This window comes from Poecilia mexicana, unplaced genomic scaffold (assembly GCF_051168715.1).
Source record: "Poecilia mexicana isolate PSO_F unplaced genomic scaffold, ASM5116871v1 scaffold_19, whole genome shotgun sequence".
Classification (NCBI taxonomy): Eukaryota; Metazoa; Chordata; class Actinopteri; order Cyprinodontiformes; family Poeciliidae; genus Poecilia; species Poecilia mexicana.
In genome coordinates this window covers 23,696,850-23,724,205 of record NW_028263388.1, presented here as the reverse complement: position 1 = coordinate 23,724,205, position 27,356 = coordinate 23,696,850, and the positions used below count along the sequence as shown (strand labels likewise).

At 39.9% G+C, this 27,356-nt stretch overlaps 2 protein-coding genes across 3 annotated transcripts in view; both read left to right on the top strand.

Moving 5' to 3' along the window:
• Positions 1 to 12,285, top strand: part of taok2b (TAO kinase 2b) — a 33,517-nt gene extending 21,232 nt beyond the window's left edge. Inside the window, exons 18-20 of the mRNA XM_088016321.1 lie at positions 3,215 to 3,427; positions 5,690 to 5,872; positions 7,057 to 12,285. Of these exons, the coding sequence (XP_087872447.1) occupies positions 3,215 to 3,427; positions 5,690 to 5,872; positions 7,057 to 7,980 (1,320 nt within the window). The 3' untranslated portion in view covers positions 7,981 to 12,285. The remainder of the gene's footprint in view (positions 1 to 3,214; positions 3,428 to 5,689; positions 5,873 to 7,056) is intronic.
• A 3,759-nt stretch (positions 12,286 to 16,044) lies between these two features.
• mazb (MYC-associated zinc finger protein b (purine-binding transcription factor)) lies at positions 16,045 to 25,559 on the top strand. Of its 2 annotated transcripts, none has more exons than XM_088000923.1 (7): positions 16,045 to 16,976; positions 17,154 to 17,304; positions 18,171 to 18,283; positions 20,289 to 20,536; positions 20,615 to 20,678; positions 21,596 to 21,767; positions 22,771 to 25,559. In XM_088000923.1, exons 1-7 carry the CDS (start codon positions 16,944 to 16,946, stop codon positions 23,115 to 23,117), a joined length of 1,128 nt encoding a protein of 375 aa, XP_087857049.1. In that variant the 5' UTR covers positions 16,045 to 16,943; the 3' UTR covers positions 23,118 to 25,559. The 2 variants fall into 2 exon arrangements, with proteins under 2 accessions (XP_087857049.1, XP_014854001.1); XM_014998515.2 differs by having other exon boundaries at positions 18,171 to 18,607.
• Positions 25,560 to 27,356: the final 1,797 nt, after the last annotated feature.

Below are 27,356 nucleotides of genomic sequence, written 5' to 3'. Positions count from 1 at the left end.
AAATAAAAAGTTAATGCAGAAATTAAAATTATGCTTCGATGTTATTGTTTAAAGACACTTCTAAACCGATAAATGCGTTGCATTGTTCTTCTATTTTCCAAATTCAGCAGATTAAAAATAACAGAACAAAGCTTGTCTACAAACAGGAGGTCTCACTTCAACATAAACTGTAAGTTTGGTGCATTTCTGGTGTTTTTTCCATTTAATTAAGCAACAAGAGCTGAGAAATACAGCAAAGTTGTCCTCAAGTAAAAGTGTTACTTTTACATTAACTTTTCCGAAAAGTTAATGAGTGTTAAGGAAAATACTGTTGGTGAAATCCATTCAGGTATGTTGGTGTTATTGTATAATATGAAGCCAAACGGCGTCAGACATTCAGACAGTTATGATTCTAGAAACCAAAGTTCAACAAATACATTTTTACATAATACTGGTTACTATGACTTCCAGAAATGTGGCAGAAATCTCTGAAAAGATGTGAAAGGTGTAAAGACTTTCCAATAATGCTGATCTTATTCTCCTAATATAATGACTTTATTCTAGTAATATTTTTGTTTTTCAGTGGGGTTCTGTGGTGGTGCAGGGGCAAAGCCCAACCCATGCATTGAGGGCTTAGTCCTCATGCCAGTGGTCGCAGGTTCAATTCCCAGCCTGCTGACACATCTTCCCCCTCTCTCATAACCCTCCTTCCTGTCAAACTACCTTCAAATAAAGGCCACTAGAGCCAACAAAACCTTTTAAAAAATAAATATTTTTATTTTTCAGCATGGCCCCAATGCTCCGTTAAAAATACTTTGCAATTATCAGGGGAGTTACATTTATTGGCATTCCAGCTGTCGAGCTTGTATTTTAATTACTGAATAGCTTTATAAATTATTTTTTATTTTTTTTGGTAACTTTGAGCTCCAAGCCTGAACTTTGACTAGGCTCCTCGGAAATGGTAATATTACCTCCAGCTAGAAGAAACGTATTAAAACTGAACAAACCAAACATGTTGATGATGTTTTGTGTTTGCCAGATCTGAATCAGAACAGGAAAACAGGAAATGGTAACGTTTTCCAAGTTTCCATAAGATACAAATTTAAGTTAAAATATAGACAATCAGAGGTGGGTCTTACTATAAAACCATTATTTAAAACAATTATTTAAAGATTTTCTACAAAGCTAATCATAATGTTTGGTGTTTTAGTTCATTTACCCATCAGATTATCAGCTTTCTATATTCAGCAGAGCAGTTTTGGTTTTTGAGGGACTGACTGAGACCACAGACAGGTGGGTAGTCGCACACCTGCAGAGGTACGGCAACCCATCAACTCACATTACGACAAGTTGTTGATGTGCAAAATAAGAAAGTAAACATTGTAAAATTAATGTCAAGTCACCAGAATTCCATATTTAAAATGATAGTTTTGCTGCTTTTGCTTTTTTTTTTTGACATGCTATAATTTAATAATTTTTTTGGACTTGTTTTGCACATCAACCCCCTGCAGTAATGAGTAAAGGCAGCAATCAGTTCACTTATGCTCCTATAAATGCTTGGATTAAAACAGGTCTAAAAATTCATTTATAGAGAACAAGACGGTTCAGATTAATTTGATGGTTTCCGCATCAATGAAGTGAGATTGGAAAGTTTAATCTGTAAAAATGTGAACAATTTTCTTCATGGTGTGATTCTTGTTGCCATGGTTACAGTCCAGTGTCACATGGCAAACCTTTTCTTTGTGTTTGAGCTTTATAACACTTCTCTGCAAATGATAAAAAGTAAATCCTGTTGGGGTCTGAAGAAGAGTCGGGGCCCCAAATCAAGTTCTGCTTAAGGCCCCACATGACTTTGGACCGGCCCTGTGATTACAGAATTATAAATTCAGGCAAAAAGAAAATAAAACTTATCAAACCAAAATTTACTGCAGGTAATTTATATAATAAGGTAAGATTATTCCAGTGCCAATATTCTGAGTCTTATTTTAGAACAAAGCTTGTCTACAAACAAGAGTTCTCACTCGAACATAAATGTGAGAAAAGGAGCCAGATATTTTACTCTAGTAAAAAGATACTGTGCAGTAAAACTACTCGTATATTTTTCATCCAAAAAGTTACTCATCTAAATGTAACTAGCTATAATCCACCTCTGCAGACTGATTTGTAGCCTACTTCGTGTTGCAGTACAGGTTCATATTAAGTGTTTTCTGGAGTGAACAAGTCAGAAAGTAATCAGAAAAACTCAGAAATTTAAATTCATGATTTAAGGAGGGGAAGTGATTACTTTGGGTAGGTTTGGATCATTTTTACTCTTTAATAATCATTTATAAACTCTGTTTTGTATCTATCCAGGTTGATTTTCGCTATTAAAATTTGATTGCTGGCCAAAAAAAAAGCAATTGACAGAACAAAGCAGTTGTGGATGGAAACACTGTTTTTGTCTGTAGCCTATATGTGGAAAAATAATACTCTGAAAAAATAACTGGAAAAAGTCAGAAACTTTTAAATCTAAAATATATATGTAAAAAATTTCTACTGAGTTTGGATGTAAAACTGCCTCCTGACACTTTTTAACGCACTGTAAAAACACAAAAGTTTACAAAGTATTTGCCTGGTTTGTAATCCAAATATCTTAGCGCACTTGAAATTTAAAAATGTTAACTTATAAGTAACTTTTCAGCAAGATATGCTCTTATTTTAAGTCAATAATTCCTTAATTTTGATTTTAAAAAGTGCTAATTCCACTGGCAGATTATTTAATTTATAAGACATTTTTCCCATGTTATTAATCAAATAATCCTCCAGTGGAAAAAGAACTGGGTTGCTAGGTAACGGGCTGGAGTTGCTAGGCAACGGCACAGTGGAACTAGCACTTTTTCATCAATATTAAGGAATTAAATAAGCTCCTATTTCTTACTGAAAAGTTGGTTTTGTCTTATTTAAAGTGCACCAAGATATTTGCACTTGAAACTAAACTAAAAATACTCTGTAAGATTTTGTGTTTTTGAAGTGTGATGACCTTGATAATAAAGTTGCTAATGAATAACCCACTTAGTATTAATATCATAAATCAAGTAAAAGGTTCTGGAGTGATCAGGTTCTGCATTACAGACTGGATCTTCTTTTCCAAATCACTTTTATTAATCTGAAAGGTAAAGTTTATTCATTCCTGCGTTTTCTGAACCTCCGGAGCTTTTTGGGTTTTTTCAGCCGGTTTCTCTCGTCTCCCCTTCAGTCCAAAGAGCTCCAGATAAAGCGCCAGTTCCAGGACACCTGTAAGATCCAGACCCGGCAGTACAAGGCCCTGCGGAACCACCTGCTGGAGAACACGCCCAAGTCGGAGCACAAGGCGGTTCTGAAGCGGCTGAAGGACGAGCAGACCCGGAAGCTGGCCATCCTGGCCGAGCAGTACGACCACTCCATCAACGACATGCTGTCCACTCAGGCTGTGAGTCGCTTCCCGTCCCACAGAACCCAGAACCCGACCAGAGGCGCTTCTTTGGGTTTAGAACACGGCCCAGGGGCCAAAGCCAGAAAGACACAAGTCAGGCACAAGTTTCCACCAAAAACTCTCAGAAATTATGAGATTTCAAAAATTTTCTTGAAAAATCTTGGACATTTCTGAGCTTGAGAAATTGAAAAATTGTTAGAAACAGCTTGAAGATATTCTAGAAAAATCTGGAGATTCATCTCAGAAGTTTTCTAGGATTTCTTTTTTTTTTTTTAGTTTTTTTTATTTCAGAATTTCAAAAGTCAATTTTTTTTAACTTTTTGGAGGTTTTCTGAGGTTCAACAGGCCCAAAATGAAAATGTTTTTGACACGCCTGGTTTAACATAAGGATCAGAGGCAGCAGGGGTCTGGAGTCAAGCTTCATATTTCAATTTAGCAGCAGAGTTTCACTAAAACTTCATATAACTTTTCATATGTAGCACAGCTATAATGCCAGTTTGTCTTAAAGGGGATCCATTAACTTTTTTTATTATTCTTCCATTTGGGACTCGAATGCTTCTCACGTACCATAGATCTAAAATGCTTATATTTGTTTACTTAGATCAATTAAAATATTTTAAATAGTTTAAAATTATTTTTATTTTAAAGGATTTTGCATGTTTACCTTGAAAAAGTTAAACAAATAATCTTCATTGTTTGTTGCGTTACCATAGTAACAATCTAATCTATTGCTAAGACTTTGATTTTCTCTCTCTTTTTTTTTTAAAGAAAAAAATCTGCCAATTATGATTAGCATCCACTAAATCTGTATTTATGGGCCCCAAATTAAGTTCTGCCCAGGGCCCCATATGATCTTGCGCCAGCCCTGTTCAAGGCAGTTTAAAGTAGCACAGATGGGTCCCATCCGATTCCAGTTTAGGGCATCAGTTGGGATTAAATGCCCCACATTGTAATCTAAACATTTTAATCTGATTTAAATCCATCACAATTCAACAGCAAAAAGCAGAAATTAATTTTACTTGACATTTTCTCCACCGTGGATCGTTCAGGAGCGCTCCCACCTTCACCTTCGTCGTCATGCAGAGACAAAGCTTTGGGCTTTTTCCTGAATAATTTATTGTGAGAGGGCTGAAGAGGGGGAGGAAACTGTAATTACCTCACATGGCAGCGCGCCATTTAAGCTCAGTAAGCCAAATCCCTGCTGCCCTTGTTTGCGCCTCCTGTCAAGCTGAGCAGAAATATGAATAATGTCTGAGATCAAAAACATATTTTTTATTGAAATGCTGCAAGAAGACGTAACCTGTGTCTATTAGGTTAGATAACAGATACATTTTAGAGGTTCCAGACTTTCTGACCAATTACAATATCTGATTATTATTGGTTCATTTTTAGTGCATTATTATTTATTTTGACTTTTGTCAGTTTAAAGTTATTTCGGTTATTAACGGAGACGTACCATTAATTTTGTCTTTTTGTGTTTGTCTCTTGCTTCAACTCAGTGTCACTACACCCGAACCAAATTTTTGGTTTTGAAGATTTAATTTTTGGAAAATCTGGATTTTTTTTTCCACCAATGAACGTTTTGTGTTTCCATAGTTCAGAGTGATGTCAGCAGAAAAAGGGCGGCCATTTTGTTTTACAGCTTTTATTTAATAGGACTTTGAATTCTGATAATTTCTCCAGTCTACTTTTTCATTGCAAGAATAAAGTAATAAGAAAATTAAAAGAAAACAGTCGTACGAAAATAAAGTTGAAATAATAAGAGAATAAAGTCAAATATAAGTTTTACAGATAATATTTAACAGAAAAATGTTATCTTTTCATACATCAACACAGAATATCCTCGTTGATCCATTTGAAGAATCCAAATGTGGATAAAGTCTGGACATTAAAAACTAAAAAAAAAAAAAATAATAATAATTTTGAGATATTTTCAAATCAAATTAGAAATAGAAGTAGAGAAGACGTCATTCTACAGTCTTATTTTCCAGTCCATACCTTTACATAAGCAAAAATGTTCCAATATGTTTGTGTTACAAGCTCAAATAGCTGTTTGCAGATATAACAGGTTTGACTGTAAAGATGGAAAAAGTACTGTGGGTATTTATCTTCTAGTCTGACAGGAATTTTGAATTATGCAGTTTAATCTTAACCAAATTTAAAGTTTTGCCCTTTTTTTCCTCCATTTGTTTTTCTGTTTTATTCTTCAGAATAAATTTTGCGTTTTTAACCCGACTTCCTCCGTCTTTTCTCTGTTAGTTGCGGTTGGACGAGACTCAGGAGGCGGAGTATAAGGTACTGCGGATGCAGCTGCAGCAGGAGCTGGAGCTTCTCAACGCCTATCAGAGCAAGATCAAGATCCACACCGACACGCAGCACGAGAGGGAGGTGAAGGACCTGGAGCAGAGGGTGTCCATCCGCCGCGCCCTGCTGGAGCAGAGGGTCAGCCTCCAACATTAGCAAAGCCTATGAACATGTAACGCGCCGTAGCGCAGGACGTAGCGCAGAACGCAACGTGCCGTACAACGTAGCGCGCGGTAGAATACAACGTACGGTGGAACGTAACCCATTGTAGAACGTAACGCACGTTCTATATTACTCGTAGCTACATTCTACGCGTAGAACGTAACGCAGAACGTAATGCGCCGTAGAGCGCATCTAAAAGACAACTGGATATTATTTATCCTCGAGTATTAGGCCCATTATAGGTAGAAAAATAGCAGGAGTAAATTTCCAGGAAACTTCCCCGGAAATTTTAATATTAATCAAAGAAATTTTCTAGAAAAAACGTGGAAATTTCCCGAGTTTCAGAAGTCGTAAATCTTAGACTTTTGAAACTCAAAAATTTATATTTTTTTCTAGAAAAGTTCTGAGATGAATTTCAAAATGTTTGAGTTCTTTTCTTGAAAATTTCCCAATTTTGAAACAGAAATTTAGCCCTCGGTTTTTTTCCTAACATTGCAGCTAAGGCACTGTTGTAAACAAGCTGCTTATAATATATACATTTAAATGTATTTTAAAGTTGAATGACATACATTATTAATTTTCTCCAATCAGGTGTAGTCATTCACCCTCTTTAAGGGTTGCCAGATTGGGTCGGTTTCCCCCCAGTTGCGCTGCTTTTGAACATGTTTTGCTGGAAAAAAACAGGTTTGGGTGGGTTGTTCAGTTTTTGGCTGCTTTTCATTGCACTTATCTTAGACTCAATGATTAATCGTTGATTAAATGCCTCTGCGTAGTTGTAAAACAGAAAACCCAGAGAAACATCATGATTTAAAAGGACATATCAATACAATAAACTCAATAAACTCAAACTCAAAGAGTGGAGTCCTTTGCAGTTCCAGTTGGATCTGGTTCTGGTCAGAATATAAAAGACGATTAACAAAAATGTTGTAAATTGTCACAAGTCCGGAGGCAGTTGATGACGTATGAAACAAAAAATTGTGAATATAACTGGTGCCATCAACATGAATTTCATTAGCAGATTGGGGATGGGTTTTATGGAGTTGGGCGAGTTTTACTTTGCATTTGGGTTCTAAACTGTCAGACATGGCAAACCTGCCCTCTTTGCACAGTTTGACAGGACCCTAAAACCCAGAATGTAAAACATGCTTTTGTTTTCGCAGATCGAGGAGGAGATGTTGTCCCTGCAGAACGAGCGCTCTGAACGCATCCGCACCCTGTTGGAGCGGCAGGCCAGCGAGATCGAGGCCTTCGACTCGGAGAGCCTCCGCCTGGGCTTCAGCAACATGGCGCTGACCGGCATGCCCGGCGACGCCTACGCCAAGCAGGGCTACTCCAACGCCCAGCCGTCCGGCTCCCGCTCCGCCGGCCACTGGAGCCACGGCGTGCACCAGCAGAACATGTCGTCGCAGCAGCTGTCCCGCCGCAGCCACAACAGCAGCAGCAGCAGCGGCATCGGCAGCGGCGCCAGCGACCGGAGGAGCGAGTCGTCCTCCTCTTCCTCCCACGGTTTGGGGATGGCTCTGGGGCACGGGAGGGACGGCAGGGACATGCACCACTCGTCCCGCTCCTCCGCCTCCTCTTCCTCCTCCTCCTCCTCGTCTTCCTCCCACCATCAGCGCCACCACCTGCCGCAGCACTACCACCACCAGAGCACGCCGCAGCTCTACCGGGAGCGGGAGAGAGAGCGGGAGAAGGAGAGGGAGCGGGAGTGGGCCGGAGTGAGAGGCTCCGGCGGTGACCTGGCCCACCCACACCCCCTGCCCTTCTCCCATCACCTCCCCTCTCGCTCCTCCTCCCAGTCCCTGGCCATGCTTCCTCCTCCTCCACCGGCTCCACCCTCCATCTCCGGCCCTTCATCCTCCTCGTCTTCCTCCTCCTCATCGCAAGGCGGGATATACGGAGGCGGAGGGTTGGCGGTTCGCGGTACCCCCAACCTGATGGCCCTGAGGAACAGCCCCCAGCCGCTGAGGAGGACGGCGTCCGGCGGCGGGCCTGGAGGCGCCGGCGGCAGCGACGGCGTCCTGAGCCGAAGCACCTCGGTCACTTCGCACATCTCCAACGGCTCCCACCTCTCCTACTCTTAAGAGCCTTCAGAGGCGCGGCAGCGATGAAGGGTGAAGGTAGCTATCACAGGCTGCGTCTCTATAGATAGTTCCCACAAGACCCGACTGGAAGAAAGTTAACCCGGAGAGCCGCCATATTGGTAGGCAACCGGTGAACAGTAGCTGTGTTTCCATTACAAACGTGGGTAAAAATTTGTCGATATTCTGCTGATATATTTAAAAAAAATAAATAAATTTTGTGATAGCGGTGATTCTAGTAAATAACAAATTAAATTAAAATATAAGCTTGTTCACGCAATTATTATGTCATAAGTAACGACGCGATAAGTAAGTGTTATGATGTCAACAGTTACATGAGATATATTCAAAATTCAGCCATGGTACTGGCGCTCGTTTATCAGCCAATCAAAGGAGATGTTGACGTCTTCAGGCGTTGGAGCGACAAACTCCTTATAGTTGGGAGCAGCTAAGTGTGGGGCGTTTGGGGGAAATTGGAGTCTACGATTTTACAGAACTGCTATGGATTCAAAGACATTCTAATGACACGGCTTTTTATGAACTAGTCGATGCAAAAAAAATCAAAAATAAACCTTCCCCCTACCACTTCCTGTCGTCGTCTTCAACATTTCCGCCAGTAGTACCATCCAATATTCATCACAAAAGTCATGTGATCTAAAAAGTATTTTCATTGCAGTTTTCGAAATAAATCTATTTCAATACAGACAAAAAAAAAAAAAAACACCTCATCCTAGTACAAATCTTTATCAAAACACATTTTGCCATGTTTCCATTAACGAGTTTATTTTCAAATTCCCATTTGGGCAATTTTATGGTTACTGGAAATGCAGAAGCAGCAGTCGGCCTGTTATGATAATAAATTTTCCTGGACAATAAATTGTCCTGGAAATTATTGCGATAAACAATAATACTGTCGTATTAAAAATGGTCTCAAAATGCCATATTGGTCAAGATTCAGGAAGAAAAAAAATCAACTGTATAAAGAATCCCAATCCTGGTAAAACTGAATCTATCCAGAAAGCTCAAACATCTTATTTTAAATGTGTTTCTAGAAACAACCAATCAGAGCTAAGAGGTGGGTCTTAGCGTTGTCAATCAAGCTTGTGTGCGAATTCTGACTTTTTTCGTCTGAATTATGACTTCTTCTCAGAATCAGAAATGTTTAAATTGCTTACGCACCATCAGGGAAATCTAGTCTTAAAATTAAAATCTACCAGATAAATTTGGGACAGGCTGAAGCGCCGGTTTACAAATCCTGTAACAAGAAAAAAACATTTATGGAATTATTTTCATATGCAAACTACATAATTGACATACAACTAAGAACGTTTATCTATTTGGATTTTGACAAAGATGGACACAAAATTTTATTTTGGCATAAATTTATTTATTTCCCTATCTACAACGGCCAATGCCGTCTTATAACTTAATTTCATTTTTTGTTGGCCCTAATCCTCTTCCATAATTACAGTTATTACTATAATTACTGTTTGCTTAATTTTAGAAACATCTGAAAATATCCTTACCGCTAATGAAGTGATCAGAGTAAATCCATGCCGAAGGCTGGCGTTTCCTCTGGATATTAGCCAGCAGCACCCATTGATGCTTAGCAGCGAAGTTTGCTCACGTTCACAGGTCGCTTCCTGTTTTATCGCCTTTGTTTTTCACCCTTGAATCAAACAACAACCATCGCTGTTCTCTTGTACGCCATCACTGAACTGGAAAGCTGCTTCCCGTACTATCAAAATGGCGGCATAGCACCTGGATGTAGGAGGTGTGACGTCATGCGGGAACTATCTATACTCCGTTTACCGCCTTTCTCTGTCTTCTGGACAGATTTCAACTCCTGGAACCGTTGAGATGCAGAACTTTGTGCACAAAAAGTCCCAGAGGTCACGAGGAAGGGGCAAACCGGGGTTACCGAGCTGCATCCTGCCTCTTTAGACTCAGGCTGGGTAGAGAGGGTTTCTCCCATTCTCACGGATATAACAAGGGGAGGAATGTAACCACCTGTATCACCACTGGATGACGGTGGTGCTAGACGTTTCTGTTCAGTGTTTTTATCTCTGTTACTGTATGAAAATGTGAGGCAGGATGTGCGACCAGGGACGTTTGGCCTTTGTTTCCTCCTGCGGCTGCAGAGACAGCAGCCGGGTCTCAGGGTTCCTACACAGCCTGGAGATTATTTTTATGGAGATTATGGGAAGGTTTGGGAGCATATGGAGAAATAAGAGAGTATGGAAAGATATTTGCATTTATTCCATATCTCATTGTTGAATCAAGGTTGCATCCATACAATCATTTTCCATTTCTTTCATTTGTTTTCATCCGTTGTTCTTTCAACCATTTGTTTTCCTTTCCTTCTTTTGTTCTTCTTTCCTCTGTTCATTTGTTTCCCATCCTTCATTACATTTTTCCTTCCGTTTTTTCCATCCTTCCTTCCTTTGTTAATTTTTCTTCCATTCTTCCTTCCTTCAATTAATTGTTTTTCTGTTTATACTTTTAAAATGAAACTGAGTTCTGTTGGATCTGCGTTGGGTTTAAGCTTAACGCTGTGTAGAAATCCTGCCGTCTTCTTCTATGATGTTCTGCTCTGGAATGGAGAAAGAAAGAAGACATGGGAGGGAAAAAAGGAAGATGTTTTTGTTTTGTGTCCAGATGCTGCACAGCAAGTCCTGAGAGAAACAAAAGTCAAAGATGAAATTCAGAAAACATTTTTAAACTGCTGTTATTTTTTATTTTTTTTTAACTGTGAAAAAACACAAAAACAATTTGCTTGGAACGTCACCAATGCCTTCAAGGGGTTCTTAAAGGGATGTTGTGCCATCCACTTTTTATGGTTATTATTATTAATTTATTTAATGACTGAACTGAAAACACAGAATGTTTGTAAAGCAAAGAGACTCTTCCAAAAATGCAGCGTGGACGAGGAACGTGTATAAAAACAAAGCTTTCTGACATCGATGACTTTCTGAATATCTCAATATAAGAGTCACTCCAGTGCATGACATAGATGTACATAAAATAGAAAAAAAATGAACAAACACATTGAACAGTACTGTATCCGTCCCAGTTTACCGCATTTAGAATCACTTGTCCCAGTTTTTTTATTTTTAACCTTTTACTGTAGATATTTATGGGAATATTAAGAACAGAAATCGTTTGGTTTTATAGATGAACAAAGACAATGATAGTAATTTTTTTATATACTCCAAAGTTGAACTCCAGCTGCATTTTTTTCTATAGGTGTCGATATTACCATAACTAATCCTGGTGTAATCGTTGTCGTGATCATGTTCACGTTTTTTCTTGCGAGAAGCAGAAAGGGGGCCACTGTTTACTGTAAAAACATAGAACTATAACAATAGCTGATGAATCTGTTGCATTGTCAGGTGTGGTGTGTCTAAGATATCAATGACTATTAATAAGGGGATCGTTAATAACTGTTAATGATTTATGTACGTGTGTCGAGCGGTAAAGTCTAGTTATAATGCCACTTTCTTTTTATAAAAAAAAAAAGACTAACGACTATTTAAGATAAAAGGACACTCCAAGCAAGCCACCCCGCCTGACCTCTGACCCCCTTCCTTTGGACTCTCTTTGGAGAAAAACGACAATAAAAAAAAAATCTATATATATATAGGCCACTGGAATGTAAACCCTGGTTTACTTTTGGTTTTGGTTTATTTGTGTTTTGCGAGGATCAAACTGCCGAAGGACGCAGCATGCAGGCGGTGGACAGAAAGACGGAGGGATGACGGGACGGGCCCCCGACTGAGCTGCTGTGGCCCCCCAGCCCCCTTCACAGCAGCCCGTCTGAACCAATCAGTGTTCACGCAAACGGTTTCATTTACTACTGTGGGCATGAAGCTCTTTTTTGTTTTTTTGGTTTGAAAAGAAGAAGAAGGAGGAAGATAATCACCCTGCAGTTTGTTTGACTCAGAAACACCAGCTCCAGACAACGCCCCTCTGTATAACACTAATACTTTATGCTCGGTTGGAATCAGTGCATGCGTAAACTCCTTGTAAAAACTAAGACTCTGCGGGATTTGGGACGGCGAGGACGTCGGTGTGGTTGCTTGTTAGCCTCCCGCTTCGGAAAGGACGACGCGGGCTCATGGAGTCGAGGTTTCTTTAGGGGCGTTGGGGGTTTTATTGGGTGGGGAAGGGGTGAGATTAATCACTGGACATAAGCTTGAGGAGGGAACACAAGATGGGTCGATGTGTGTTGTTGGAAATGGGAAGCAAGGGGTGGATTTAAAAAGTGATTTAAAAAAAAAAGATAATAAATTGATATTAACACATTAACTTGGTTTTATGTTTTTCATTTAAAATACATTTTTTACATGTTTTTATACTTACTTTTTGTCAATAACAATGTTTTTTTGGTGTCTGGAAAATGAGCAGTTTCAAAAGACTTCCTGATTGTTGAGTGACATTTGACAGGCGCTCCATCGTTACCTAGCAACCCCACCCTGTTACCTAGCAGCCCAAGTGGAACTCCAGCACATTTGGTCAGCTGGTTTTGGAAATTTCTGACAATCTCAACATTTCTCTAGGCAGAAATTTACTTTTTTTTCTATCTACAACAGCGGTGAAACGCTGTAGTACGTGAGTCTGCTTCAGTTTCAAAAAGTTAAGTAAATGTGTGTGTAAAATAATCAAACATAAGATGGAGAAATAAATTAGTGTTTTCCATCAACACATGGGAAGCAGTTTTGAGATGAGCCCACTACAGACAACATAAACATGTTACATTCAGTAAGGGAATTTTAAGTTTAAGGAAAATAGCTCATTTTATAGCAAGTAATATTTGAATTAATATGAACATGTTAAGCTGTGTAGATTTACATTTTAACAGCGATAGAGAAGCATTTTCTTTTTACATATTTTGGTTTGGATCCTGGGTGAAGGTGTGCGGATTAATCCAAAATTTTAATATCGATTTAAAGTTTTGATCATATACCAAGTTGGTATCAGTATTGAATTGATATTACCATGGTAAGATTCATATTTTTGTTTTAGATTACCTATTCAAATATTTCATTTTTGTACTGTAGTATCTTAACTAACTCTAAAATTTTGCTTTGATTTGCGCTCCAATTATTTTTTTACACTGAGGGACAAAGGAACATAAATTTGTTCTGTTCAATAATATCGATTCCAAATCTGTATCGGATTGATAACATGGTAAGATTGATACTTTAGTTTCAGATTCTCATATAAAATTGTATTTTATTTTGTCATAGTTTCAACTCTACCTCAAACAATATTTTTTAATTTTCTGAAATAAGACTTTATTTAGGAAAAAATCACACACAAATTAGTTTTATTCTATTGTTTGTTTATCATGTTAACAAAACAATTCAAAGAAAAACCCACAACAGCACCAAAAGGTCAGAAATCTGATGATATATCAAACTTCAATAATAATAAGCATCGATATTGGGCTTGTATTCACTTAGCGTTGGATTGATACCAAAATATGCAGTTTCACACACCTGTAGTTTATTATGTTAAGATATTAAAGTGTTTTGTAGACCGGTGTTGTGGTACTCGAAGTTGGTCTTGGTCTCGAGACCGGTCTCGAGACCATTTTTTGATGGTCTCGTCTCGGACTCGACCGCATTTGGTCTCGGTCTTGTCTCGGTCTCGGACACTGAGGACTCGGCATTTTATTTCAAGACCAGTCGAGACCGCAACTGTGAAAATATCACTAAACGTGCAGCATACTGTCCAGTTTATTTGTTAACATCTTTGTTTTGAGTGGATGCAAAACGCACCGATTAAAATCCAAGCAACTACGTGTTTCTGTTACTCCACCCTCCCCCTCCCCTCCCCACCTTTCACTCGTGCGCGGCGCTCCAGGACATGCACAGTGGTTTTCTCTCAGCGACAGAAAATGTTTGTCTAATCGTCAGTAATATAATAGCGCTGCATAAATAGTAAGAAATCCGATGGCCACAGCTAACTCAGCAGTGCTTCGCTTTCACAGACGGTGGGGACGTCTAACTTTTTTTGTCACTTATAAAAGTAGCTCAAAGAAGGTAAGCTCCGTTGACATGATGTTAGCAAAGCTAGATGTACACTGTACAGCTAGCTGTGTACAGAGACACATAAGCATTGTGATGAAAAAAAGTCACTCACTGCCTGAATTATTGTGCGGAGCTGTAGACTGACTTGTCGCATATATGGGACAACGCTGTGTCCAAAAGACTGCAATATAGTGATGTGACATTCAGAAACAGTCGATTCTTCTCCACGGCTCTTTATTTATTAGATAGGACTGGAGTGTCACTCACTGAGAGCCGGTGTTCTATCAGATAGCCATACGCTGTCAGAATAACATACATGCAGTGAGTACCATGCCTGCGCATGCGCATTAAGAAGTCCGACCGTCAGAGGAGTTGTCAGTTCACCATACGCAGCAAGTTATGACGAAAATAAGTCATTAAGTTGTTTTCAATGATAACTATAGATATACATGTGTTGTCATGGTTTCAAAGTGTATTTAAAGCAGGTCTGGCTGCTGCTGGAGTCAGCTACAACACACGCCCTTGTAAAACTCACTTAACCGCTAAGTCAGGATGCCATACAACTGTTAATAACAAAGTGTATGATGATCTACGTCATGATTCTATATTGCTGATTAAATAAAATCATATGGTAATGACAGCGTATGCATGTCTGAGCTAAGCGTACGACTATCTGACAACGTATGCTGATCTGACAGAACACCGTGAGTTCGTGTTAAGCGTATGACGACCTGACCTGACAGAACACCCGTTCTTTGTTCTTGTAATGCTCTGTGTACACTGCATCATAATTTAATTATATACGTTGATATTTAATTAACAAATAACTAAAACACAAGAATGAAAGAGCACGCAGAGCATGCACATTGCTCTTTGTTTTTGTTCAAAGTGGCAGCTGTAATGTCTGCCATGGTGTCAGACTACCTGGCTTCATGTACTGGGATAGAGTGAAAACAGTCACGATGAGCGCCTTCTGTTTGGTTACTTCTTGCTTGTTGCTCCTTGGTCAGTGTTCGTAGTTGAGCATTATTTACCGTCAGGGCATTGCCTCAATTGCTATGTTTAATGGTGCAGACAGTGGTGGTTTCTTACATGTGCAATATGGGCAAATGCCCAGGGCGTTATGTTTTTAGGGACGGCACAAGACCATCACACATTGTAACACAGAAATGGAATATTTAATATTGGTAAAATGTATTAAGTATTTAATATCTAGGTGTTTTTATGGGAATATGGATCTTTCAGATTATTTTGAGAAGCAATTTTGATCATATTCTACATTTTATTGTGTCATGTAGCGCGGGCCGCTGGTCTTGGTCTTGACTCGGTCTCAACTTTCCTCGGTCTTGGTCTTGACTCGGTCTTGGACCCTAAAAGTCTTGGTCTTGTCTTGGTCTCAATACACTCTGGTCTTGGTCTCAGGTTAGGTGGTCTTGAACACAACACTGTTGCAGACACCTACCAACTTAATCCAAATTATGTCCTAGGTTTTAACTAAATAACTGAACGGAAAAAACACAGAAACCCCTAAAGGTCAGGAATTAAATAATAAAAGTATTTATTACCTGCGACATTAACCTTGCATTTACATGGTATCAGATTGATACCAACATATGCAGCATTGCACCTCCAGATTGTGCAGCGATTTTCTTTCAAGGCACTCCTTACAGGTTGCCACCCTGGGTGGAGAACCAAGTTAAAATACTTTCTGGTTTTATAGCTGTAAAACTATAGTTTTGAATCCCTGTGCTCTTGTTATTTTCATTATAATGTTGTTGTTTTATCTCCTGAGCTGCTATTGTGCTGCAACAACAGTCTGACATCATTATTACAGAGCAACTGGGAGGATCTGTGCGCATTGCCCTTTAAAATGTGTCTGTCATCCCTCGGCTAATGGAAAGTCACTCTGCTTGTTTTCCCCGTTGCAGATTTGCTCGGTCTAGCTAGCTGGAGAGGTGGGGGGAAGAGAGAGCATTTTCCGTCGGCCGACAATCCAGGAAGGAAGGGGAGAGGACAACGAGGACGGAAATAACAAGCGCGAGGAGGAGGAGGGGGTGTCCAAAAAGGAAACTCTACCCCTTTAAGAGCAAGTGGGACATAGCGGTGCGAGAAAAAGGAGAGGAGGGGGAGAAGAAAGAGGAATTAAAAAAGAAAAGGAAGAAAGAGACAGGGAGGGAGGAGGGAGAGCGGGCGATAAAAAAAGAAAGATGACATCCTCGCAGCTGAACGGCCGAGGTGGAGCGGTAGGCTGCGGCCCGGCGAGAGCGCCGCTCGCCGGGGTCAGGGCTTGAATCCAGCAGCGAGGCTTCGACAAAACACCCGACCGGCCTACCGCGGCTTCGGAAATCGGAAAAAAATAGACTCATAAATCAAAAAAAAAGCAAAGCATGACCTGCTGTTTTGACAGATATTACAACTCATATTCGTTCTCTTGCGTGAAAAACATAGCATTTATTTCACTGTTTTGTGCGCGGCGCTAAAGAGTAAAACTGCAACGGCTCGGTTATTAGTATTATTACTATTTTTGGTTGTTTTCAGGCAACTCCTGTGGGCTGATTTCTGCGTGTTTAGCGAGGTTTGGGGTAAATTCTGTGTTTGTAAACTATTAAAGTTTAAAACCGGAGACAAGCAGGCCGTTACTGGACTGGGCCTGCTCCACCTCTGCAGCCTGCGTTAGTCCCAACAGCTGCGTGCGTCTCAACCCACAGCTCTACCTCAATGAGAAAACCAGATTTCAGCACACGGCTTTGGCTTTGTTCGCGCTATACGACAGAACCGGGGAGCCCATCGTTCCCGCTGCGGGCCGGGCCTCCTTCCGCGTCCCGATCGCCACCGGAGGGGCCGATCCGAGCCATGCAAAGGCGGCTCCCCACGACCTCAACCTCAACCAGGAGCTGACTTCATAATCTCCACCGCTGTCTGTGGCGCAAAATGGATGCTGCTTGGAGCAATTTTCTCTTCCAGGTAGGCTTTTTGCGGGCCTCTGTTTTGCGTTTTCTCCCCCTGCTGCTTCCACGCCACACACGCAGGCCCTGTCTGTGTCATCCCAGCCCCGCTCACATCTTTTTGTTACTACCTCTGCAAGATAAATGCTGTGACTTGTGTTTACATTTGGTGATGGCCTTCTCCTTGCTCCTCCAGAGTACTCCCACCCAAAACCAAGTGGAGGGGAGCCTCCAATCAGAGCTCATGCAAGTGCATACGAGTTCTCCCCAGACCCCACCCACAGAGCACATAGCGCAGCCTCCTTCCACTGTGGACACCACGGCTCTGAGTGAGGAACCCCTGCCTGGTGAGAGACACGGCAGCTCAGCCACACCTGAGTGGGTTCAGCTGGATAAACAACCTGAAGACAGCCGGAGAGAGGGAGGGTTGCTCAAAACACTTTGACAATTTGAGCTGGGAGCCTTTTATGATGATAGAAATGTGAAGATGCAATTGGGACTGCAGTTGATGATTATTTCAGGAATTGATTAATCGTTTATTCAGGTGATTAATCGATTAAAAATGGCGCATTCTATAGATATTTCATTTAATGCATTTTTATAGAATGTTATTTTAACTGCAGTTCAGCCTGTGGTGTGGCATTAAATAGTTTATTTAGAGATGCTAACAATTATTTTAGTAATCAATTAATTCTTCTGACGACTGATTAAAATGGTACATGCCATAGATTTTTTTTATTTAACCACTTAAGCATTTTTTCACAAAAATTCAAATTCATTTTATTGTCTAAACTAACCTAAATTAAACAAACTTTGCTTTAGTAAATCTGAACTGGGTGAAACTTAAACCAGCCACTTGAGGAGTTTAGTCTATTTTAATCTTAAAAGCAAAATGCATGTAGTTTTTGTAGAGTTTTGGTTTATTTACTGCTCTGAGTATGTTGTTGTAATACAACTTTGTTCTCTATATATGACTATTCTCATTTTATTTAGACTTTAACCCTGTATGAGCTTATTTATTCTCACAAATTTATTTATTTTTTCTTAGTATGTCCCCAATACTCTGTCGTAGTTTTCTGTTTCAGCTGAATTAAAACGCTAGAAAATGCAGCAGTTTTGCTTTAAAAATTCAGAATTGGGTCTCTTAGTGGTGAACTTCACTGTGACAGGCCCTGAGTTTCTCCTCTTCTTCTCTTCCCCCTGGTTCCTCCAGAGCCGGTGAAGCCAGCGCCTCGGCCGGCCCGCGTGCAACACATCTGTGCCATCTGCAACAAGCAGTTCAAGAACAACTACAACCTGCGGCGGCACCAGTCGGTCCACACTGGGGTACGCATGAAGGACAGGGCCAGAGTGCAGGCGGAGGGAGCAAAGGAGGGAGCCGCCGGCCAGGTGGTGGCGGCGGCGGCAGCTCCGCCGGCCATGGCGGTGGGGGCCGGAGGGAGGGCGGAGAGGCCCACTGTTCCCCTCTCCCTGCTGCACCTCTCCGTGCCTCCCCCTCTCGCCCCTCCCGGCGTGCTGGCGGGCGCCCAGCAGCCTCCCCTGGGCGGTCAGGATGGCGAAGGGGTTGCCATGCCAAACGTCATGGCTACTGTTAACCCTCATGCTCCGCCTCCTGCTGCTGTCGTCATGGCCACAGGGGCGACAGTACAGGTGGGTCAGGGCCTTGTGAGAGACGGTTGTCGTCAACCCCCGAGCCTTCGAGAGTGTTGTTTCTTAAGCTGCCTTCGCCACGACGATCTTTGAACTTGTCTCCCGTGTTTGATTTCGGGAGAAATCCCTGAGCGCTGATTGGTTGAGGGGCGATTTCAGTCCCCTGTTTAAGAAACAGTTCACTCGAAGTAGGGCTGGGCGATGTGGCTTACAAATAAAACCTCCTACAGAATGGAAGGAAAAAAAATCCAAGATTTGTTTCCATACTAGAGACCATTTTAACTTTTCTTTTCTAAAAATTGAAGTGGAAAATGGAAAATATTTTCAAAAGGTGGCTTTTATTTCAGTCCTCCTTTCTGTAAGTTGTATTATGGAGCATCAGGGCCAGGCTACGAAAATGTTCGTTTAAAGGGGACCTATTTTACAAAATTCACCTTTTGCATGTTTTCATACTTCTTCTAAAAACATAAAAAAGAATACCCAGCTGATTTTTGGCAAAAAGTTAATGTTTTTTGGTGTCTGGAAAATGAGCCGTTTCAAAAACCGTTCAACTGGCACGGCACCTGTTACCTAGCAACCTGAGTGGCGCTCCAGCACGTTTGTTCAGCTGCTTTTCCCGCTGAATTCACTGTACAATGGCCGCTGGAAAAAACACGTTCTGTTGTTGACTTTCCATCCAGAAACAACTTGCTGCATTTTTTTTTTTTGGTTGTGCAGGAGGCTTCACTTCTGCTTTTCAAACATGCACGGTTGTATAATTGTGCATCTGTTTGCAGCATTTTCACGCACCAGTGTAAACGTTGAGTTTGGCAAACATGACCAAACTGAAATCTCATCATCTCAAAATGATTTTATGCAAAAAAGTGTCCTGCATAGTCCAATCCTAACCTATTCGAGGAAGCAGAATGGGTCACCTTTAATTACAAGAATGTAGTCATAATATCAAAATAAAGATGCAATTTTATCAGAATAAAATGTCTTAAAATTACTATAAGTCATTTTGAGAAAACGCTTCTAGTAACTAGATCGGATGTGAGCTGGTCAGTTCATATCGTTTTCTTTAAAACAGGCACAGTTGTTTGCTCAAACGTGTCAAAGTCCTGCCGACCAAAATGATTTGTTGATTATGTTAAAAGGTTAAGCATATCCATAGAATATTACAAATTATAACTCTACAAGATGCTGAATATTCCTCATTTTAATTTGTTTTGGGTTGGAGTTCTCATAAAATTACTAATATTGTGACGTTTCAACTTTATTGTTGTACAATTTTATTCTCCTACCACTGACTTTATTCTTGGGAATAAAAAAAAGAGGAAAACTTAGCCTGGCCCTAATATTCCATCGTAGAGTTGACCTGAATTCAAAGTGTAAAAAAATACAAGTGCATTGATGAGGAAAACAAATCCAGATTTTCTAAAACTTAAAAGAAAGATACAACTGATGCATCGCCCAGCCCTAGCTCGGAGCCCCACTCCCCCACGCTCCCCTGCATGTTCTCTGTTACACAAACCAGAATTAAAGACGAGCTAGAAGTAATTCTTTGCAACTGCGATCATCAGATCATTTATCTAACTGGCCGATTATCTGTTTGCATGGTTTCATCATCAAATCTTACAAATTCTCTTTCAGTATGTGGAGAACAGACCTAAACTCTGTAGCTTGTTTGTTTTTGTCTCAGCGGCCCGCCAATCCCAACCCCAACCCCGTGAAGAAGAACCACGCCTGCGAGACGTGCGGGAAGGCCTTCCGGGACGTCTACCACCTCAACCGGCACCGGCTGTCCCACTCGGACGAGAAGCCCTTCTCCTGCCCCATCTGCCAGCAGCGCTTCAAGAGGAAGGACCGCATGAGCCACCATGTGCGCTCCCACCAGGGCGGCGTGGAGAAACCCTACATCTGCCCTCACTGCGGCAAGGCTTTCTCCAGGTGATGCAGCGCTGCAGCCACACGCCGTGGCCACGCCCCCTTCCTGCTCTGACTTGTCTCTCTTGTGTCCTGCTGTAGGCCTGACCATCTCAACAGTCACGTCAGGCAGGTGCACTCCTCAGAAAGACCCTTCAAATGTCCGGTATGTATGAAATTTCTTGTTTCTTTTTTGCAGTTTTATTATTCTAAAGGTGCATTCACACCAGACCTGTTCAGTCCAACTCTCGTCTGTTTGTCGAGAAAGTCCGGTTCATTTGGGGAGATGTAAATGCATAATCGAACTTTGATGCAGACAAAGCAGCTCAATTTCTTTTCTGATGATGAAGATTTTTTGATGTGTAATTTTGTTTACAGATACTTCATAATAAATTTTTTTTTTAACGTTGCCATTTTTTGGTTTTTATTTTTCCTTTTGGTTGTTTTATTTTAGATATTTAAAGTGTTAAGTGATGTGTACCCTGTGTTTGAGAGAGGGAATTACAGCATTATTATGTCATTATCAATATATTACTTTAACATTTCCCAAAATGACAATATTATCATTTATCACAATAATTTTTGGGACAGTATATCTTCCAGTAAATTTGGTTATTGTGACAGGCCTGTATATGAACACCAAGCGGACTAGAGACCGCTCATAAAGCAGGAAGACGACTACAGAGCAGGGAATTCTGGGTAAAAGGAACCAAATCAAACGCGCAGGTCTAGCGCCAGAAGGAGAAATAGAAAAGAAATGCTACAACCCCTAAAATCTGATGCTAATCCATTTTTATTTACATTTGCAAAGAAGGACATTGCTCTCGTGTCTTTGGATGTTTTTATGTTGCTTTCTTCAGTGGTTCTTGGTGCAGCGCCACCACAGGTGAGGAGGGGAACAGGTTTTTCAAAGAGTTTGGTTCGTTTGACACCGTGCGGTTAGAAAGAGAACCACAGGAGCTGAAAATGTAATAAATGTTCAATTTTGGTCCCCAATCAAACCGAATCTATCAGGTGTCAATGCAGCCTAAAATGCCAAGGTGTTCTGATTTTTACCAGCAATGCTTCATCTCTCCTCTGCAGACTTGTGAGTCGTGTTTTGCCACCAAGGATCGCCTGCGAGCCCACATGATCCGTCACGAGGAGAAAGTGCCGTGCCACATCTGCGGGAAGCTCCTGTCCGCCGCATACATCACCGATCACATGAGGGTGCACAACCAGTCGCAGCACCACGTCTGCCACCTCTGTAACCGCAGTGAGTACACACGCTTTTTACCAGCGGTATTATTAAAAGTGTCTGATGAAGGCACAAACTTTAAAGTTCATAAATGTAGAGTCCTCTGCAACAGTTCCTTCTCCATTTCATTTTTGGACCATGCAGTTAACCAATCAGTCTCTCTCTCTCTAGTTTGTTTGGTATTTTGAAAAGTCGAAAAAGTTTCTAAAAACAACTCCAAAATGTTGAGATTGACCAAAGAAAAAACTTTGACATTTAAAACTCCTTATAAAAGCAGTTAAGCGTTTGAGTGCTTTTGCCAAGCCAGGGATTATTAGGACAGCAAGGCGAATAATGATGCTAGTCAGTGTCAGTTAATGGAAAAAAGGAGGAGTAAACTTCTGCCAAAAACACCCAGAAATTTTGATTCATCTCAGAAATTTTCTAGAAATAGCTTGGAAATTTCTGAGTTTCAAAACTTGAAAAAATTTGACCTTTGAAACTCTGATAATTTCTAAGATTAATCTAAAAATGTATTTTTTAAGCAGATTTTCAACTTTTGAAACTCAGAAATGTCCTTTGTTCCCCTTCTTTTGCCAAGCCTGTGATTATTAGGACAGCAAGGCAAATAATGATGCTGGTCAGTCGATGGAAAAAAGGAGAAGTAAATTTCTATCAAAAAAACTCTTGGAAATTTCCAACTTTCAAAGGTTGAAAGTTTTTGTCCTTTGAAACTCTAAAAGTTTGCAAGTTTAGAAAAACTGAAAATTTTTAAACATCAAAAATGTCCAGGTTTTTTTTCCTAGCAAAGGTTTGATGTTTGGAGCTCAGAAATTTCCATCTTTTTTCTAGAAAATGTTCTCCTGTCTTAATACATCTTGGTAAAATTCTGACCTCAGATTGATCTAAATAATGTTATGTTTTTTTTTCCTGTGTGTGTGAAAATGTACTCTCTTTTTCTAAGTACTTTGGCACTAATACACCGTTGTAGTAAACGGTTAGTTATGGAAAAGTACCTGCTCTGACACCTGCTCTCCACCAGGCTTCACCACGCTGACTTATCTCCGCGTCCACGCCCAGAAGCACCACGGCCAGGAGTGGAAGGAGAGCCCCGGCGGCTTCGGCGGCACGGCCTCAGGCGGCGTCCTCGTCTGCCACCTGTGCGGCGTCCAGTGTAAGACGCCCACCCAGCTCCAGGGCCACATGGGAACCCACAGCACCAGCCAGGCCGCACCGACTCCCGTCACCTCCAACGTGGCCGCCAGCAGCTCCGTCTCCCTTAGCAACATGGTGACGGCGGCGCCCACCGTGTACGTCACCGGGAACACGGTGGTGGACCTGCTCGTCACGGACTGCTCTAGCATCGCGGCGCCGCAGTCCCACAGTTAGCAGGATTGATCTGAAGCGAGTCCCGGGACGGTTACTTGTTGATTCTGACCCGGTTTAATGTTTTATTTTCCGTTTTTATTCAAGTAGGTATGTCTGCAGATGAAGTAGGCGTTTCCAAAGGAAGACGTTTCACAAGAGCCTCACCTGATTAGACAAGCAAAAAACAAGGACCACGCCTGATTGGACGAACAAAATCAAGCGCAAAATGATTGGTTAAGCATGTCAAAGTAGTCGTTTTTCAAGAACCAAGACGAAATTAACGTCCATCATTCGACATTTTATTAATATCATTTAGCTAACTTGTCCGGTATCGGATCATCATTTATTTCGTCACTTTCACGATCTCACTGTTGTAACCAAGGTAGAAGACTTATTAAGCATTAATAACGACAGAGTGATTGTGTTAGCCGGCCGGACATTAGCGGCGTCTCCATAACTTCTCCTTCCGCCTTCTTTTACCAGTGAACGTCCGGTTACGTTTCAAAATAAAAGCATCAGCATAAATCACGTTTTAATATCAAACAGCTTGAGATGTTTATCAGTAGAGGGCTAAATGTTGACTAAACGCAAAATTTGCCTTTACGTTAAAAAATTGAATCCGTTTTTGTTACTAAAATAATGTGAAGCTGACATAAATAGCTAAAAACAAATAAATAAAAATAAAATTATCATTCAAAAAATAATGTTACTTAAACTGGGCTTGAGACCTTCTTCAACTTCATATCTTCTTGTTCAACTTTTAAAGCAGTCACCACAGATGAATTATTTCAGCATGTTTCTGAAAGACTTCTGTTACTGGAACAAGCCAATCAGTGTTTGCTCTGTAGAACCATCTATTCTTTAGAAACGCCTGCTTTGAGTCTGCAGAGAATCCCCCTCTCTTTGTATTAGCACTTAGGGGTTAGAGGTGAAATCTTTGAGAGAAGAAACATCTAAAAAGTTTTGCTGCAGAGCTGGAGCATCAAAGAAGACATCTTGGAAAGCAGCTGCAGCAGGTTCACCGACACTAATGACAAACATGGATGTGCTGTCCAAATATTTCTGAATGAAGACTCTAATGAAAGCGTGGTTCTCCCTCTCCTCCCTTAAACCCCCTTCTTTTTTGGCATTGGCTGCTGTCTACTGTACCAAGTACTGTAAATCTCACACCAGCTCTGATCTTACCTCCATGTTAGCAACTACCGAGAATACTGAAAATCCAAAACGGTTTGTGTCGAGACGTTTCGGTGGGGAGGAAACAAGAGAAACGTTGGAAGGGAAGTTGTGTGTTTGCGTGCGTGTAAGTTTGAGCTCCTCTCGCATGTTTGTAGTTTTATTTCACAAGACGGAGATGAAAATTAGGGTTTAACGCTAGATAAAGGTAATCAGGAAAGAAGATTCATCTGTAGGGGATGGGTCATCTGTTTCCTAAAGGTACAGAAATAAAAAAAAAATAGTTGTTATTCAGGAGCATCAAGCACCTTAAAGCTGTCGGACTCGGTAAGGATGGAGGTTTGAGTTTTCTCGGATTGTTTTGCTCTGAGTCTTCCTCTCTGGGTCTGGCCTTCACAGGAAAAAAAAACTGCTAATCAGCACTTCGGCTTCTGAACTACCTTTTTGCATGAAAACAAAATAAACCAAGCAAGCTCGGCCATGTTTATTGTTAGAAAACTGTCATGACGAGAATAAAATTTAGCAGTTCCACTAAGTTAGTTAGCTGTAGACGATAATATTTATGAAAAAGTTGATTTTACTCTGAATTTTTTCACATAGATTGCCATTCATTTGATTGCAGCTGTCATTGCCATAGTTATTTTTTATTTTATTTTCTCTGTGTTCCAGTCCAATGGGTGAAACTCCTTTTTAGATTTAGTCTTTTAACTTTCTGCATAGCACTTGTTTTCTGCATCAGTCATGTAATGAACAGTCAGTTGTCGCGTTTTGTGGAAAGGGCTTAAAAAGTCACTTTAAGTCGAAGGAAAAAAGGACTTTAACAGTCGACGAGTGCAGTTTGTTTTGTGTTCATTTCTTACCTTTAAATCTGTAGTTGTTTCTTTCTTTGAAAATGTGTTTTTCCTGTTGAGAAACATAGTGATTTATTGCAAATTAATTTTAGTTTTTCTCCATTACACTAAAAAAATAATAATGATGATACCTCTACTTTAGGCTTCTGTACAGCTCTTGTGATACATCTTTAATGCCTTATCGTACTCAACTGCATTTTAATTCTTTTATGACAAAATATTTCAAATCTTAGTCATGGATTCATTAAGAATATTAAGGGGATGTATTTATATTTATATTTTTATATTTCTCAACAGTATGCATGTCTAAAAAGTTGTTAGAGCAAAAAAATCGATACTTATTGCAGTCATTGTTTTTGTTGTTTTTTTTTTGTAGATCAAGTAGAGATCATGTTATTTTATAATTTGGACAGTTTAAAGTAAAAATATTAAACAAGAATTACTGTTTGGACTGTTTTTTCCCCTGTGTTGTTAGTTTAGTGTCCCAAAGATGATTTTAATAAGAAAGACAAACTAGCTTTAGAGGGAAAACATCGAAAATTGTCCATCAATTTCAAACATCGCTTTAAATAGCAAGGATGAAGCAATTAGGATTGATCGTGATGAATTGGTAATTGAAACAACTACTTTACTAATCAATTAACTGGAGTGTACAGACTCAAAACTGTACAAATAATATTAGCATTCTGAATTTAGAATGAAAAACAAAACGTATCTGTTAATTTTTTTCTACCCAGAAGTCTTTGAGTGACATAGATTTAGCTTTATTTGGCTAAAATTTTGTTTTAAAAACCCCATTATATACCTTTTGGCATTAATCAGTTAATTGAAATAATGACCGACAGATCAGCCTGAAATAGTATTAATATCAAGCAGAGCAGAAATGGTTGAGCTTCTAAAACTGTTTCAGGTCCATTGTTGGTAGATTCTTATAATTTCACCCCAAAATTTTCTAGAAAAAAACTGAAGAAAATTTCAGAGCTCCAAAAGTCAAAACTTTGCAAGAAAAAAATCTGAAAATTTCAAATGAATCTCAGAAATTTTCAAGAAAAAACATAGGAATGTTTTAGTTTTAAAGTTGAAAATGTTAAACTTTTGAAACTCAGGAATTTCCTTTTTTTTTTTTCTGGAAAATGCCTGACATCTAAAACGATGAATTCTTTTCTAGAAAATTTGTGACTTTTTGAACTCCTTCAGTTTCATTGTTTTTTCTAAAAAAAAATCTCTAGATTAATCTAAAAATGTCTGGGTTTTTTTTTTTGGTGAAACGTATTAATTTTTCCCTATCAGCAACGGCCCTAACACACCATCATAGAGCTTTTCATATGTGGATAATAGAAGTGCTTTTTAGCTGCACATGCAACCTTTGCTACAAATTATCAATTGATCAATAAAGTTTATTTGTATAGCACATTTGAGCAACAAGGCAGTTCAAAGTGCTTTACATCATAAAAAAAAATTACAAGTCATAGAAGACAGTCAACAGTTGAGAAAATTAGTAAATATATTTTGCCAAGTTTCATCAAGTTTCATGCTTCAGTTAAGCATCAAAATGTTGGTCAGTGTTTCGTTTATTATGGTTAAAAACCAACTTTTAGACAGGTGGGATTTAGTCTCGTGTTCCAGCTGTTTTGCAGTTTTCTGGAAGTTTGTTCCAGATAAATGTACACAAGGAATAATAGTTCCCGCAAGTCTGAACTGGAAGGGATCCGTGCCTCTGAACCGCCATCTTGGTAGGCAAGCGCAGCTCAAAGCTTTGAGACCAACTAAAAGTAACTAGAGTCCTCAAAAACTGTGACTAAGTAATTAATGGTTATGATGTACGTATGTTATTTATTAATTAGATAGGAATGAGTTGAGAGGTAGTTCTAATTGGCTTGTTTATTCTTGTCATAGCAATTCCATAGCAACTGTCATGTTACAGATGCCTACCAAGATGGCTGTCAGCTACAAATTTCCCAGAAGTGTAATGTCATATGAGACCTATGTATTCTTGCAATGAAATGTTTATTTTTTTTATTTAAAAAAGAGCTCAATTATTTTTTCATCTGCACATTTTGATTAAATTTCAAATATTGTACAAAAAAGGCTTAAATGGTTAAATGAAAAGCATTTTTTCTAATGCAGTTACTCGCCTAATCATCTGAATAATCACACGCACAGCTGTAAAAGCACTGTACCATTTATAAACTCTTCAAGCACAAGAAATTGTGTAAAACTTCCTGTTAAATACATG